Source organism: Mytilus californianus, unplaced genomic scaffold, assembly GCF_021869535.1.
Source record: "Mytilus californianus isolate M0D057914Y unplaced genomic scaffold, xbMytCali1.0.p SCAF_2, whole genome shotgun sequence".
Classification (NCBI taxonomy): domain Eukaryota; kingdom Metazoa; phylum Mollusca; class Bivalvia; order Mytilida; family Mytilidae; genus Mytilus; species Mytilus californianus.
This window is the reverse complement of record NW_026262668.1, coordinates 67,746,701-67,762,124: the sequence shown is the minus strand read 5'-3', so window position 1 is coordinate 67,762,124 and position 15,424 is coordinate 67,746,701. Positions and strand designations below refer to the sequence as shown.

At 33.7% G+C, this 15,424-nt stretch overlaps 2 protein-coding genes across 3 annotated transcripts in view; one reads left to right on the top strand and one right to left on the bottom strand.

Moving 5' to 3' along the window:
- The window catches only part of LOC127728157 (uncharacterized), a 31,670-nt gene that overhangs the window by 11,237 nt on the left and 5,009 nt on the right, over nt 1-15,424 (bottom strand). The window lies entirely within an intron of this gene.
- On the top strand, nt 2-14,921 carry LOC127728087 (uncharacterized). Of its 2 annotated transcripts, XM_052235304.1 has the most exons (4): nt 2-510; nt 7,647-8,897; nt 12,761-12,952; nt 13,960-14,921. In XM_052235304.1, exons 2-4 carry the CDS (start codon nt 7,931-7,933, stop codon nt 14,280-14,282), a joined length of 1,482 nt encoding a protein of 493 aa, XP_052091264.1. In that variant the 5' UTR covers nt 2-510; nt 7,647-7,930; the 3' UTR covers nt 14,283-14,921. The 2 variants fall into 2 exon arrangements, with proteins under 2 accessions (XP_052091264.1, XP_052091263.1); XM_052235303.1 differs by lacking the exon at nt 7,647-8,897 and having other exon boundaries at nt 3-1,762.

Here is a 15,424-nt window from a genome sequence, read left to right as displayed (position 1 = left end):
TAATAGTAATATATGTATATTCTTAAATTTTTGGCAACTTAAAAAATATTTATCAGCGAACGTTCCAAACAACTGCGTAAAAAACAAATTTTTGTAAAACAATCGTCGATAAGTTATAGTCCTGTGTTACATGATATGTCGAATTCGTTTCTTTGTTTACGTTTTAGCACCAGGCAAATCATGCTACAATCTGAATCCTGTTAAATTCAATCTAGAATTACCATCTACGTCGTTAACAGAAACCTAAATGGGATTAAACAGTGTAATCGATATCACAGCTCTGCATTAAAAATTGATATTGAATAATACTATTCAAAACTTTACCCCGAATAATCAATAGACGGAATTGTAGCGGTTTTGTGTACGTGTTTTATTGGAAAAATAAACTTGGAGAGATAAACAACACTCGATTTTTGCACAGATAATTCGTAATCGGAATGTGATTATTTTGTCTATAGTACGAACCTGCACCATTACTCATGTGCCAAGAAGTCAGAAAAGTGTATTTTAGTTAACAATAAAATAGGAACATTAGAAACTACTCATAACTGCTTTACTGCTTATGGAAAGGATTTTCTTCTGTGAATGCGCATTCAGACACTGTATAATGAATCATTTACCTCACATTATATTCATATTACGAGTGTTTAAAAAACGGAGATAAGATATATCATTGATATTCACGCACAGATACATTGTTTTTCATATCTACAGTTTTCACAGTATACATAAGGAACTATTTTCACAGAAAGACACTTCATTTAATAAATACATTTCTGTAAACTCTACAAACTTATGACCGAGATGGAATTTGATAATATTAAGAAGCAAAACAGGATTTCAGTTTTGTTTGCTCTTGAATATTTGTCAGAAGGAATGAATAAGTTTGCAGACGACGAATTTCAAAACCATCACAGTAGGCTTGTTAAAATGCTGCAACATTTAAATTATCCTCCTTGCATAAGGTCTTGCAGCAAAATATCGAGAAATGAACAATCATGGTGCAAAACGTGTTCTGGTTGGAGAACAACCATACTCAGTTCACATAGAAATCGATCTTTGATAGGAAAAAATGGATCTGATTGGTCCAAAATAGATTCTTCAAAATTGCCGACAGTTGCAACAGAGGTAGAGAAGTGTTACCATCCAGATTGGTCTATAAAAATGACAGGTTCCAGTCCGAATTCAGATGATATTTCAATACTGATTGGAAAATTGATAAACTGCAGTGATATTCGATCATTATTCGCAAACACTGTAGATCCAGACAGCATTAGAGTGATTCGAAATAAGATTGTTCATAATTCAGGTGAAATAACATCGACTGAGAAAAAGCAATACTGTCAACAAATACTGGACTTTCTGCGGACACCCGAAGTTTGGCTATATCAAGAGGCGAAAGAAGCTCATAGCAAAATTCAATTATTTATGAGATATGATTATATAGATTTAATTAAGAATAAAATTATAGTGGAACATGAGCTGAACAAACTAAAAGAAAGAATAAAAACACGTACATCCAGGGTTTATAACCTATCCAGGATATTTACATTGGTGTTAATTGGAATTTTCTTGTTCTCCTTGATTTACGTTGGATTTGATAGAACATTTTACACAATGTCTATCATATCTGTATGCGTGATAATAGGAGCTTTCCTAATACCGACGATTTATTTAGGCATATTACAAATCACGAAAACACAATTGTATGCTTACGTTGTCATTTTTATGGACCGTTTACTTTTTGTAGAACGACTGGAAGGTAATTTTTTCTTTATTTCGCCAACCTTATAAGGTACCTTATGAAACACACACGCACACGCACCGACAAGCACGTTTGTGTTAAGCAAAGGATTTGTTTCTCTATATTTTCACATATATTGTATCTAGCTGCTTCGGTTTTGATAAGACTTGGGTTGAAAAGAGGGTTAAATGTCAGACACCCAAAACGATAACTATTTAAGTCAGATTTAAAAAGCGTTTTTTTATTGAATTCTCCAAACTGATACTGCCCGAATAAATTCAACAAATGTTTGTATCACCTACTTTATCCAGACAATATAAGTGAGAATCCCCATTTTTTAATGTTTTAATGTCCAATTGAGTCACTTTTCGTAAGTTCCATTAAAAAGAGATATCTAATTTTTACCCTCTTATAAATAAAAGAGCTTCGGCGGCTATAAGGGAATGATACCATGAATATCGACTTTGGTATATTCAATGCATCTTCCAAATAAATGTTCTCTTCATATCATATTGTCCTTGTTCTGTTTGAAATACTTTGTCAGTATAAACAGTTACTGAATAAATGAATGATTAATATTTTAAATTAAAGCTGGGGCATAATATGTTAGTATAATAGTCCCAGATTAACGTACAACCTGAATGATAACAAACAATTGTAACATGAATGGTAATTATTCCTTTGATCTTCGAGTAAGTTAACTTCTGTAAGTTTTAGAGGAGTGCATTAACTGAATGAACGTTCGAATCCCGCCGTAGACCACTTCTCATAGGAAAAGCAAAGAATGGGAGGAGCTTAGACCAGTGCTCTAACTTCCATCTCAAAAGTTGTTATTGAACAGTCTGGCTCCGCCTTCTTGGCATAGTAAACAATGAAACCAATGACCTTACCCATACACTAGTCAAACTTGTAAACCTAACCCTAAATTAAAAATGATTCCATAAACTTTACTTGTTTTTATCGTGTCAAAATAAATATTCCAAAAATATGTCACTGGATGTTCAGTCGTTTCATTTCCTGAAATTTTCAAATGTATATCTCCATGCATTGAGCATGCTTTAAATATTTGTCCTTGGACCTTACACAATCAACAACCCATCAATTAATCGATCTTTTTCCTAATGATGAGAAAGAAAGAATATTTAAAAAAAAACGTTTCCTTCTTATCACAACTTTTAACTCTTCTTAAACTACACGTCCTATTGGGTTTGAAAGCAGGTAACAAGGTATACATCAAACAGGATTTTACATCTATTCCCTCGAGATTTTTCGGAGGAAAAACGGGGGGCAAGACTTCGATAACACACACATCGCTCTTTGCTCGTTAAACCTTGATGAAAATATTGCGGCAACAATTCATTTACATGAACATGTATCATAAAATGAAATCCTACTAAACAATCTGATCCATGAGTTTATTTTCTGAAAATGAGAGACATTTTGTCATAGAATACGCCACTATAATTATGATTGACATATTCAATTCATGAAAAGTACAGTTCAGTTTAACCTTTGACATGTGTCATCGCCCATTAATGTTACAAAACATATATAGCCCCACCTTACTCATTAACATATTTAATCCGCTCAAAGCTACGCTTTTTGTGAATTAAATAAGTTAATTCGTAAAAGGCGATCTATATATATAACTTATATTCAAATAAAAAAGTGATTTTCAGCCAGCCAAATAGGCTTATGATGCACTGTCATATGATATGATACGCATGTGTTTTCATTATTGAAAAGAAAAATAAATAAATAAATGAAGTTCAAATTAAGAAGAAAATATAGCAAGACACGGTGTCAATTGACCACTGATTGTCTGATAGTAAAACAGTTCAAAATAAAGTTAGAAATAAACTTGCTGTAAATACAAAATAAATGTTGTAATCTGATGTTCACTGGTAGCGTATTTAAATCTACATGTATGTTGTAATTGTCTCGGATGTCATTGAATAGTGTTGTTCTCAATTGTTCATAGCGTTTACAATACAACATAGAATGGAATTCGTCCTCTATGGATTGAGACTTGCACAATTTACATAGGCGTTGGTCAAGTGGCACATTTCGAAATCTACCCTTTTCAATCTCTAGAGGTAAAGTTCCGCTTCGCATCCGGGCTAACACAGAAGTTTGTTGTCTTGACAAACATTTTTTCAAGTATGGCTCTACCTTGTAATCAGTAATAGTTATACACCGAGGGATAGGTGTGTCTGGATAAGAAACCCCGTCGGCCGGAGGCCGGAGGGGTTTCTTATCCAGACACGCCGTATCCCGAGGTGTATAACTAACTTACACCCCATTCTATACCCTATATTTTTTAACATTGATTATTAAATGAAAAAAAAACCGATAGCATATTTATTGACAATATTAAACCATGATTTATAAGAATTTTTTTTCTATTACATGAAACCCCACTAGTAACCTTTCTTAGGGTATCTTTGTTCAAACTTTGACAAGTGACTATATTTTACAAATGTCAAAGTTGTTTTGCATATTCCCGTTAAATCCATGTACTAAAATGGATCAGCGGGTCAAGGTTGACCGTTTCGTGTATTCTTATTACAAACAAAAATACATCATGCTCCTTGTATGCAGTTGTCAATATGTACGGGTATAAGACGGACGACATTTTGTGGCAAGCGTTGGATTTGGTAGAAGAGACTTAAGATAAAGGCAATACTATAACCCAAAGTACTTACCTGTATCAGTGTAATAAAGGTAATCATAACTGTATTTTATATCTTACGGATTCATAACCCCCCCTCTTCTCGAGAATAAATAAACATTCATATTCGGACATACTAAGGGATAGGTGTGACCAGATTACCAGACACGCTCAACATACAAAGATACAGATTTAATATTTAGGAACTCCCTTTTTGGGGGCAAACAGGGGCTGATCCAGCTGGGGGTTCCCAACTCAAGAGAAAAAAGGGGGGTCCAACCATTCAAATGCATTGATCTTTTAAATAAAAGTCGGGTCCAAACCGCGGAACCCCCACCCCCAGATCGGCCAATGGGTAACCGTAAGGGGGGGGGGGGGGTCCCGGGAGTAAGAATCCCCATTTTTTTAAAGACAAATGCTTTAGAATAGAGACATATGACTGGGATAAAAAAAATACCTTCAAGCAAAGGAGTATTTAAAGGATTATTTTTGTATTCAAAATAGATGCTTAATTTTTTTTTCGCTATTGGGATTTCCTAAAATGTTTTTTTTTAATATCATGAAACAATTTGTAGTGAACACTATTAGTAATTTCTTATGTTCATGCTATCTAAAAAATAATAAATTTCTATTGTTACGAATAACAATGGACTTTGTTTGCGGGATGTAGAAGCAGGGGTTTCCAGAAACCCCGCTCGTCACACCCTGTGGTCAAAATCCTTTGTTATTCGTAACAATAGATCTATTCAATTTACACTTGTTTCAGAAATAGAAACTATGAAGTATAACAATACAACTGGGGTGTAAGGTTTAAATGCTTTTGTAAGTGCGTTATTTAGGCATATCTTCTAACGCATTTAATCACTGCTGTTGATGGAGTTCGATGAGATTGTCCTTTATAAAAGATAGGATATGAGTCATTGATCGTCGTTCTGAGTTAAGGTTGGTATACACGTCTAGTAGATTATATTTAGTCATGATTGTTTTTACGTCAATACTCCATGTTCTTATTTATCTGTTGGAAATGTTCAAATCCCACATAAAAGCTTTGCGACACAGCCTATAGACAGGCATTTAAGACAATTGACACCATAGTTGTATCATGTTACATTAAGTTTTAATGTGTATAGTTACTAATAGTTTTATTCTTTTTCCTGTTATATTTTCCTGATTCTTAAAAAATATATCTGTATGTTTCTATTGTATTACTCAGATGACATTTGTGAAGACATTTCGTTGATCACAAGAGACGAATGGAGAGCAAGATTACCAAAAAGTATAGAGTTCATGGAAAAACCTGTCATGAATGTCCTTGTACACCATACTGCTGGATTACATGGCGAAGACACACAAATGTGTTCCCAGATTGTTAGAAGTATTCAGAACTTGCATATGGACTTTCAGAGACTCGGTCGGGGACAGTTCAAATTTTGTTAAGTACGGTTCGGTTTTGCTCGATTGCAGTTCAGTCTCAATCGAGTACTGCTCAGACTACTGCTTAGACAGAGGTTTTTCTAATTTCTACTGAATAATTTTCACTCACGAGAAAAATCCGAAAGATGATAAAACCAAGGGAATTTTGTCATTAAAGAATCTGAATAATAACCATGTACCTAAAGGATTTTACAACAATTTTCTATATAAAATTGAGAATGAAAATGGGGAATGTGTCAAAGAGACAACAACCCGACCAAAGAGCAGAAAACAGCCGAAGGCCACCAATGAGTCTTCAATTCAGCGAGAAAATCCCGCACCCGGAGGCGGGCTTCAGCTGGCCCCTAAACAAAAATGTGTACTAGTTCAGTGAAAAATGGACGTCACACTAAACTCCAAAACATATAAATGAACTAAAATTAAAAAACATACAAGACTAACAAAGGCCAGAGTCTCCTGACTTGGGACAGGCGCAAAAATGCGGCGGGGTTAAACATGTTTTGTGAGATCTCAACCCTCCCCCTATACCTCTAGCCAATGTAGAATAAACAAACACACAGCAATACGCACAGTAAAACTCAGTTTAAAAGAAGTCCGAGTCCGATGTCAGAATAGGTAACAAAAGAAACTAAGCAAAATGACAATGATACATAAATCAACAAAGGACTACTAGCAGTTACTGACATGCCAGCTCCAGACCTCAAAAAAACTGATTGAAAGATTATGTCTTCATCATATGAAAATCAAGCACAATCCCTCCCATTAGGGGTTTAGTATGTCCATTATATTAAAATTATATATGTCCATTACATTAAAATGTCATTCAGACAATATTCGTTCTTTCTTTTCTTTGACTTTCGACTTCTACAAGATCAGGCATATTTTTTATCATCTCGGGAAACTAGCTTTTGCTTAGCCGCTGGTGTTATGCGACATTGCCGTTGGTGTTATGCGACATTGCCGTTGGTGTTTTTTTGTGCTTTATACCTCTTTTACATTAAAGTACATCTATACCCAATTTGAAAATAAATTCAAATATTTTCTGAAAAAAAAACCAATCATGTCTTTAACATTCATGTGTTATATGACTTCTTGAAATTTTACAAAATCACTGCTTTGAGCAATCTTTGATAATTTATAATTAGGCTACAAGTTCAGAAATACGACATATTATTTTTACAACCTCAAGGTACACATTTGAAGCTTTGGTACTATAAATTCCAATAAAGATTGAAGAACTATTTTGAAAATGTCCTTAGCGTGAAATAATGTATCAGGAAATTTGCCCTGCCCCTTTTTCTGAAATATTTCTAGTACAATTTAGTATTGTATAGCAGTAAAATAAGCATTAAGAGTATACATGCAGACAAAATTATTTTGTTAAATAATTGTTGGATTTGTAAGTATGTCGTCAACATGTAGTCAGATTATAATAATTTCAAAATAAAACAAATAGCATTCAAACATATTTACTGGTAAACTGATCGAATTTAAAATTGTTAAAGCAAATGGCTATTCTAGTGTCTTTTTAGTCCTATTCATCATGGTTTTAAAAAAGTCATTTTACTAAGCTATATATCGGTAATAAAACACAAGTAGTCCTTCTATTTGATATTTTGGAAATAGACGGAATTGTAGCGGTTTTGTGTACGTGTTTTATTGGAAAAATAAACTTGGAGAGATAAACAACACTCGATTTTTGCACAGATAATTCGTAATCGGAATGTGATTATTTTGTCTATAGTACGAACCTGCACCATTACTCATGTGCCAAGAAGTCAGAAAAGTGTATTTTAGTTAACAATAAAATAGGAACATTAGAAACTACTCATAACTGCTTTACTGCTTATGGAAAGGATTTTCTTCTGTGAATGCGCATTCAGACACTGTATAATGAATCATTTACCTCACATTATATTCATATTACGAGTGTTTAAAAAACGGAGATAAGATATATCATTGATATTCACGCACAGATACATTGTTTTTCATATCTACAGTTTTCACAGTATACATAAGGAACTATTTTCACAGAAAGACACTTCATTTAATAAATACATTTCTGTAAACTCTACAAACTTATGACCGAGATGGAATTTGATAATATTAAGAAGCAAAACAGGATTTCAGTTTTGTTTGCTCTTGAATATTTGTCAGAAGGAATGAATAAGTTTGCAGACGACGAATTTCAAAACCATCACAGTAGGCTTGTTAAAATGCTGCAACATTTAAATTATCCTCCTTGCATAAGGTCTTGCAGCAAAATATCGAGAAATGAACAATCATGGTGCAAAACGTGTTCTGGTTGGAGAACAACCATACTCAGTTCACATAGAAATCGATCTTTGATAGGAAAAAATGGATCTGATTGGTCCAAAATAGATTCTTCAAAATTGCCGACAGTTGCAACAGAGGTAGAGAAGTGTTACCATCCAGATTGGTCTATAAAAATGACAGGTTCCAGTCCGAATTCAGATGATATTTCAATACTGATTGGAAAATTGATAAACTGCAGTGATATTCGATCATTATTCGCAAACACTGTAGATCCAGACAGCATTAGAGTGATTCGAAATAAGATTGTTCATAATTCAGGTGAAATAACATCGACTGAGAAAAAGCAATACTGTCAACAAATACTGGACTTTCTGCGGACACCCGAAGTTTGGCTATATCAAGAGGCGAAAGAAGCTCATAGCAAAATTCAATTATTTATGAGATATGATTATATGGATTTAATTAAGAATAAAATTATAGTGGAACATGAGCTGAACAAACTAAAAGAAAGAATAAAAACACGTACATCCAGGGTTTATAACCTATCCAGGATATTTACATTGGTGTTAATTGGAATTTTCTTGTTCTCCTTGATTTACGTTGGATTTGATAGAACATTTTACACAATGTCTATCATATCTGTATGCGTGATAATAGGAGCTTTCCTAATACCGACGATTTATTTAGGCATATTACAAATCACGAAAACACAATTGTATGCTTACGTTGTCATTTTTATGGACCGTTTACTTTTTGTAGAACGACTGGAAGGTAATTTTTTCTTTATTTCGCCAACCTTATAAGGTACCTTATGAAACACACACGCACACGCACCGACAAGCACGTTTGTGTTAAGCAAAGGATTTGTTTCTCTATATTTTCACATATATTGTATCTAGCTGCTTCGGTTTTGATAAGACTTGGGTTGAAAAGAGGGTTAAATGTCAGACACCCAAAACGATAACTATTTAAGTCAGATTTAAAAAGCGTTTTTTTATTGAATTCTCCAAACTGATACTGCCCGAATAAATTCAACAAATGTTTGTATCACCTACTTTATCCAGACAATATAAGTGAGAATCCCCATTTTTTAATGTTTTAATGTCCAATTGAGTCACTTTTCGTAAGTTCCATTAAAAAGAGATATCTAATTTTTACCCTCTTATAAATAAAAGAGCTTCGGCGGCTATAAGGGAATGATACCATGAATATCGACTTTGGTATATTCAATGCATCTTCCAAATAAATGTTCTCTTCATATCATATTGTCCTTGTTCTGTTTGAAATACTTTGTCAGTATAAACAGTTACTGAATAAATGAATGATTAATATTTTAAATTAAAGCTGGGGCATAATATGTTAGTATAATAGTCCCAGATTAACGTACAACCTGAATGATAACAAACAATTGTAACATGAATGGTAATTATTCCTTTGATCTTCGAGTAAGTTAACTTCTGTAAGTTTTAGAGGAGTGCATTAACTGAATGAACGTTCGAATCCCGCCGTAGACCACTTCTCATAGGAAAAGCAAAGAATGGGAGGAGCTTAGACCAGTGCTCTAACTTCCATCTCAAAAGTTGTTATTGAACAGTCTGGCTCCGCCTTCTTGGCATAGTAAACAATGAAACCAATGACCTTACCCATACACTAGTCAAACTTGTAAACCTAACCCTAAATTAAAAATGATTCCATAAACTTTACTTGTTTTTATCGTGTCAAAATAAATATTCCAAAAATATGTCACTGGATGTTCAGTCGTTTCATTTCCTGAAATTTTCAAATGTATATCTCCATGCATTGAGCATGCTTTAAATATTTGTCCTTGGACCTTACACAATCAACAACCCATCAATTAATCGATCTTTTTCCTAATGATGAGAAAGAAAGAATATTTAAAAAAAAACGTTTCCTTCTTATCACAACTTTTAACTCTTCTTAAACTACACGTCCTATTGGGTTTGAAAGCAGGTAACAAGGTATACATCAAACAGGATTTTACATCTATTCCCTCGAGATTTTTCGGAGGAAAAACGGGGGGCAAGACTTCGATAACACACACATCGCTCTTTGCTCGTTAAACCTTGATGAAAATATTGCGGCAACAATTCATTTACATGAACATGTATCATAAAATGAAATCCTACTAAACAATCTGATCCATGAGTTTATTTTCTGAAAATGAGAGACATTTTGTCATAGAATACGCCACTATAATTATGATTGACATATTCAATTCATGAAAAGTACAGTTCAGTTTAACCTTTGACATGTGTCATCGCCCATTAATGTTACAAAACATATATAGCCCCACCTTACTCATTAACATATTTAATCCGCTCAAAGCTACGCTTTTTGTGAATTAAATAAGTTAATTCGTAAAAGGCGATCTATATATATAACTTATATTCAAATAAAAAAGTGATTTTCAGCCAGCCAAATAGGCTTATGATGCACTGTCATATGATATGATACGCATGTGTTTTCATTATTGAAAAGAAAAATAAATAAATAAATGAAGTTCAAATTAAGAAGAAAATATAGCAAGACACGGTGTCAATTGACCACTGATTGTCTGATAGTAAAACAGTTCAAAATAAAGTTAGAAATAAACTTGCTGTAAATACAAAATAAATGTTGTAATCTGATGTTCACTGGTAGCGTATTTAAATCTACATGTATGTTGTAATTGTCTCGGATGTCATTGAATAGTGTTGTTCTCAATTGTTCATAGCGTTTACAATACAACATAGAATGGAATTCGTCCTCTATGGATTGAGACTTGCACAATTTACATAGGCGTTGGTCAAGTGGCACATTTCGAAATCTACCCTTTTCAATCTCTAGAGGTAAAGTTCCGCTTCGCATCCGGGCTAACACAGAAGTTTGTTGTCTTGACAAACATTTTTTCAAGTATGGCTCTACCTTGTAATCAGTAATAGTTATACACCGAGGGATAGGTGTGTCTGGATAAGAAACCCCGTCGGCCGGAGGCCGGAGGGGTTTCTTATCCAGACACGCCGTATCCCGAGGTGTATAACTAACTTACACCCCATTCTATACCCTATATTTTTTAACATTGATTATTAAATGAAAAAAAAACCGATAGCATATTTATTGACAATATTAAACCATGATTTATAAGAATTTTTTTTCTATTACATGAAACCCCACTAGTAACCTTTCTTAGGGTATCTTTGTTCAAACTTTGACAAGTGACTATATTTTACAAATGTCAAAGTTGTTTTGCATATTCCCGTTAAATCCATGTACTAAAATGGATCAGCGGGTCAAGGTTGACCGTTTCGTGTATTCTTATTACAAACAAAAATACATCATGCTCCTTGTATGCAGTTGTCAATATGTACGGGTATAAGACGGACGACATTTTGTGGCAAGCGTTGGATTTGGTAGAAGAGACTTAAGATAAAGGCAATACTATAACCCAAAGTACTTACCTGTATCAGTGTAATAAAGGTAATCATAACTGTATTTTATATCTTACGGATTCATAACCCCCCCTCTTCTCGAGAATAAATAAACATTCATATTCGGACATACTAAGGGATAGGTGTGACCAGATTACCAGACACGCTCAACATACAAAGATACAGATTTAATATTTAGGAACTCCCTTTTTGGGGGCAAACAGGGGCTGATCCAGCTGGGGGTTCCCAACTCAAGAGAAAAAAGGGGGGTCCAACCATTCAAATGCATTGATCTTTTAAATAAAAGTCGGGTCCAAACCGCGGAACCCCCACCCCCAGATCGGCCAATGGGTAACCGTAAGGGGGGGGGGGTCCCGGGAGTAAGAATCCCCATTTTTTTAAAGACCAATGCTTTAGAATAGAGACATATGACTGGGATAAAAAAAATACCTTCAAGCAAAGGAGTATTTAAAGGATTATTTTTGTATTCAAAATAGATGCTTAATTTTTTTTTCGCTATTGGGATTTCCTAAAATGTTTTTTTTTAATATCATGAAACAATTTGTAGTGAACACTATTAGTAATTTCTTATGTTCATGCTATCTAAAAAATAATAAATTTCTATTGTTACGAATAACAATGGACTTTGTTTGCGGGATGTAGAAGCAGGGGTTTCCAGAAACCCCGCTCGTCACACCCTGTGGTCAAAATCCTTTGTTATTCGTAACAATAGATCTATTCAATTTACACTTGTTTCAGAAATAGAAACTATGAAGTATAACAATACAACTGGGGTGTAAGGTTTAAATGCTTTTGTAAGTGCGTTATTTAGGCATATCTTCTAACGCATTTAATCACTGCTGTTGATGGAGTTCGATGAGATTGTCCTTTATAAAAGATAGGATATGAGTCATTGATCGTCGTTCTGAGTTAAGGTTGGTATACACGTCTAGTAGATTATATTTAGTCATGATTGTTTTTACGTCAATACTCCATGTTCTTATTTATCTGTTGGAAATGTTCAAATCCCACATAAAAGCTTTGCGACACAGCCTATAGACAGGCATTTAAGACAATTGACACCATAGTTGTATCATGTTACATTAAGTTTTAATGTGTATAGTTACTAATAGTTTTATTCTTTTTCCTGTTATATTTTCCTGATTCTTAAAAAATATATCTGTATGTTTCTATTGTATTACTCAGATGACATTTGTGAAGACATTTCGTTGATCACAAGAGACGAATGGAGAGCAAGATTACCAAAAAGTATAGAGTTCATGGAAAAACCTGTCATGAATGTCCTTGTACACCATACTGCTGGATTACATGGCGAAGACACACAAATGTGTTCCCAGATTGTTAGAAGTATTCAGAACTTGCATATGGACGATAATAGTAGGTTTAATTCCCTCAGATAGTTTTTGCATTGTATAATGCTTCTTGTTGACTCGTTGATAAATATTAATGAGGAACAAATATATGAGATTATTGAGTTTTCTCATTGTCATCATATATGAAAAAAGTATCATGATAATTTATCATGCTTTCCATAAATAATATATTTTTGGCTCTCTCAAACTTTTGGTTAAGATTACTCGTGCTGTGCGCACTGAAATCATATAATTTTTTTACAGCCACTTGTCCTTACTGTTGCTGTTAAATATCAGACACCGAAGGTAGCATGCCATATTGGTATCAATGGTAATGTTTGTAAAACTTCCAGAAATTATTAAGGGATGTTTAGATTCAGATTGTAACGTCACCAGGAAAAGCTGACTTTCGACGGTTTTTGTTGATTTTGTTTAGACCCATTTGATTTTAATGCTGGTCATATATATTTGACATTTTTAACATTTCAAACTTTGAAAGTTATACAAGGAACACGTATCGTGAGTACGAACATCACTATTGATTGTTTGGCTTTCTCTTTTTTTGCCGGTCTGTCTCAATCTTGTGTTGTCGCTTAAATTCACTACTGCTATGGTATGTCTAACGACATCGACCACACAAGAGAATCCCGCACAGTCGTGTGATAGTCTTTCGCTATCTAGATTGTTAATGAAATAAATCAATTTGATGCATCAATGCAATTTATTTGTGGTAATTTTTATTTATATGAAGAAAACTATGTGTCTTTATCTTATGATAACCATGCTTTTACGAATACAGAATAAATCTATAATGCTTCAAAAATTTGGACAACCTTGCTTTCTGAGGGGAAACAACTCAGATAGATAAATTCTATAAGGTAATGTACTGTGAAAATTTTTTAAATTGTTATATAGCAAGAAAACAGTACGGTTACTCCATTTGTTCTTTTTATTTCTGAAAACATTTAAAGAACTATTATAGTTGTGCCGTTATTTTATTTTCTAATGTTATATTTCCTTTGTATGTTATAGAATGGGATGATGTTGGTTACAACTTTTTAATTGGAGAAGATGGATGTGTGTACGAGGGAAGAGGCTGGAACAAAGTCGGTGCACATACCTTAGGATGGAATAAAAATTCAGTTGCTTTCGCGTTTCTTGGAAATTACAATGATAGAAGACCTAATCCACTCGCATTAAAGGCTTTAAGAGATGCAATGTCCAGTGGTATCAAGAATGGGCATATTTCACCATACTATACACTTTATGGACATAAAGACAAACGCCCAACTGATAGTCCAGGAAACTATCTTTATGCTGAACTCAGAAATTTCAAACATTATCACCATAATTAAGGAACATATAAACGGTATCGTTCAGCTGATGCTGTTATCTTACAATTTCTTAGTAGTTAATATTATTTCTTAGTTTATAGTTTTTTCTATCCGATAAAATAACAATGCCAGTTATAACATGTCTTGACCATCAAACATTTTGACAAAAAAGAAGAAAAAAAAGGAAAAATATTGTTCTGCAATTTTTCTCGGCAAAACATGTTTTGTTACAATATATAGGGATGTACAGCGCTGGGCCTGCAACAATGAACAACACCCATACCGCATAGTCAGCTATAAAAGGCCCCGAAATGATAATGTAAAACAATTAAAACGAGAAAACTAACGGCCAGATTTATGTAAAAAACAATGACGAAATACAAATATGATATACAGCAACAAACGACAACAACTGAATTACAGGCTCCTGACTTGGAACTGAATTCGGATACTTTAGTAGTATTTTGTTATATCTGATTAACCTACATGGAAAATAACATTGAAATAGCAAAAGTAAAAAAACGGAACGATTTTAAAAATGTATCAAGTTGCAATTCCTACCTTACATACGGTTATCGACAAAGGTGTTTTATATATAATGTTTCAGACGCAATTGATAAAATGTAATCGAGCGTCGACAATAAATAATCCCATTGAAAACTGTTATTGCAGACCAAAACTAATATAAATACTCTGACCTCAGTATGCTGACCGTAAACCTATTAGTTACATAATTCCTTGTGTGATTTCACACATTAGACACCGATATAGACGTTAGCCTTGACCACAGATCATAAGTTAATAACCCTAGATAACACATAAGTTAATTGTAGAGTTACGATCATAGGCACTGAACCAATTGAAAGTCATTTAGTGAATGATTGTGCTGATAACGTCCAGTGGTAAATATTTCACACATACTTAAATGTCGTTGCAGTATTGAAATAACACACGATTTGAAAAATATAATTTTAATATTCAAAATATTTGGGCTCAACACGTTATGTTACAGAAACTTCACTGGAGTTATTGAATGAAAAACTGTCCTGTTAATAAATGAATCATTACGAAATGACGCCATAATTATAGTTAACTATTCGAGCAGTGCGCATTACACACTGTGTGAATGCATGAGGATATGTTTTCTTCTGGCATAATTTACT

Coding starts and splice junctions, on each gene's coding strand:
- LOC127728087 (XM_052235304.1), top strand. CDS start 7,931: ATGACCGAGATGGAATTTGATAATATTAAGAAGCAAAACAGGATTTCA. Junction 8,898..12,760: donor TTTTGTAGAACGACTGGAAG/GTAATTTTTTCT, acceptor TGTATTACTCAG/ATGACATTTGTGAAGACATT. Junction 12,953..13,959: donor CTTGCATATGGACGATAATA/GTAGGTTTAATT, acceptor TGTATGTTATAG/AATGGGATGATGTTGGTTAC.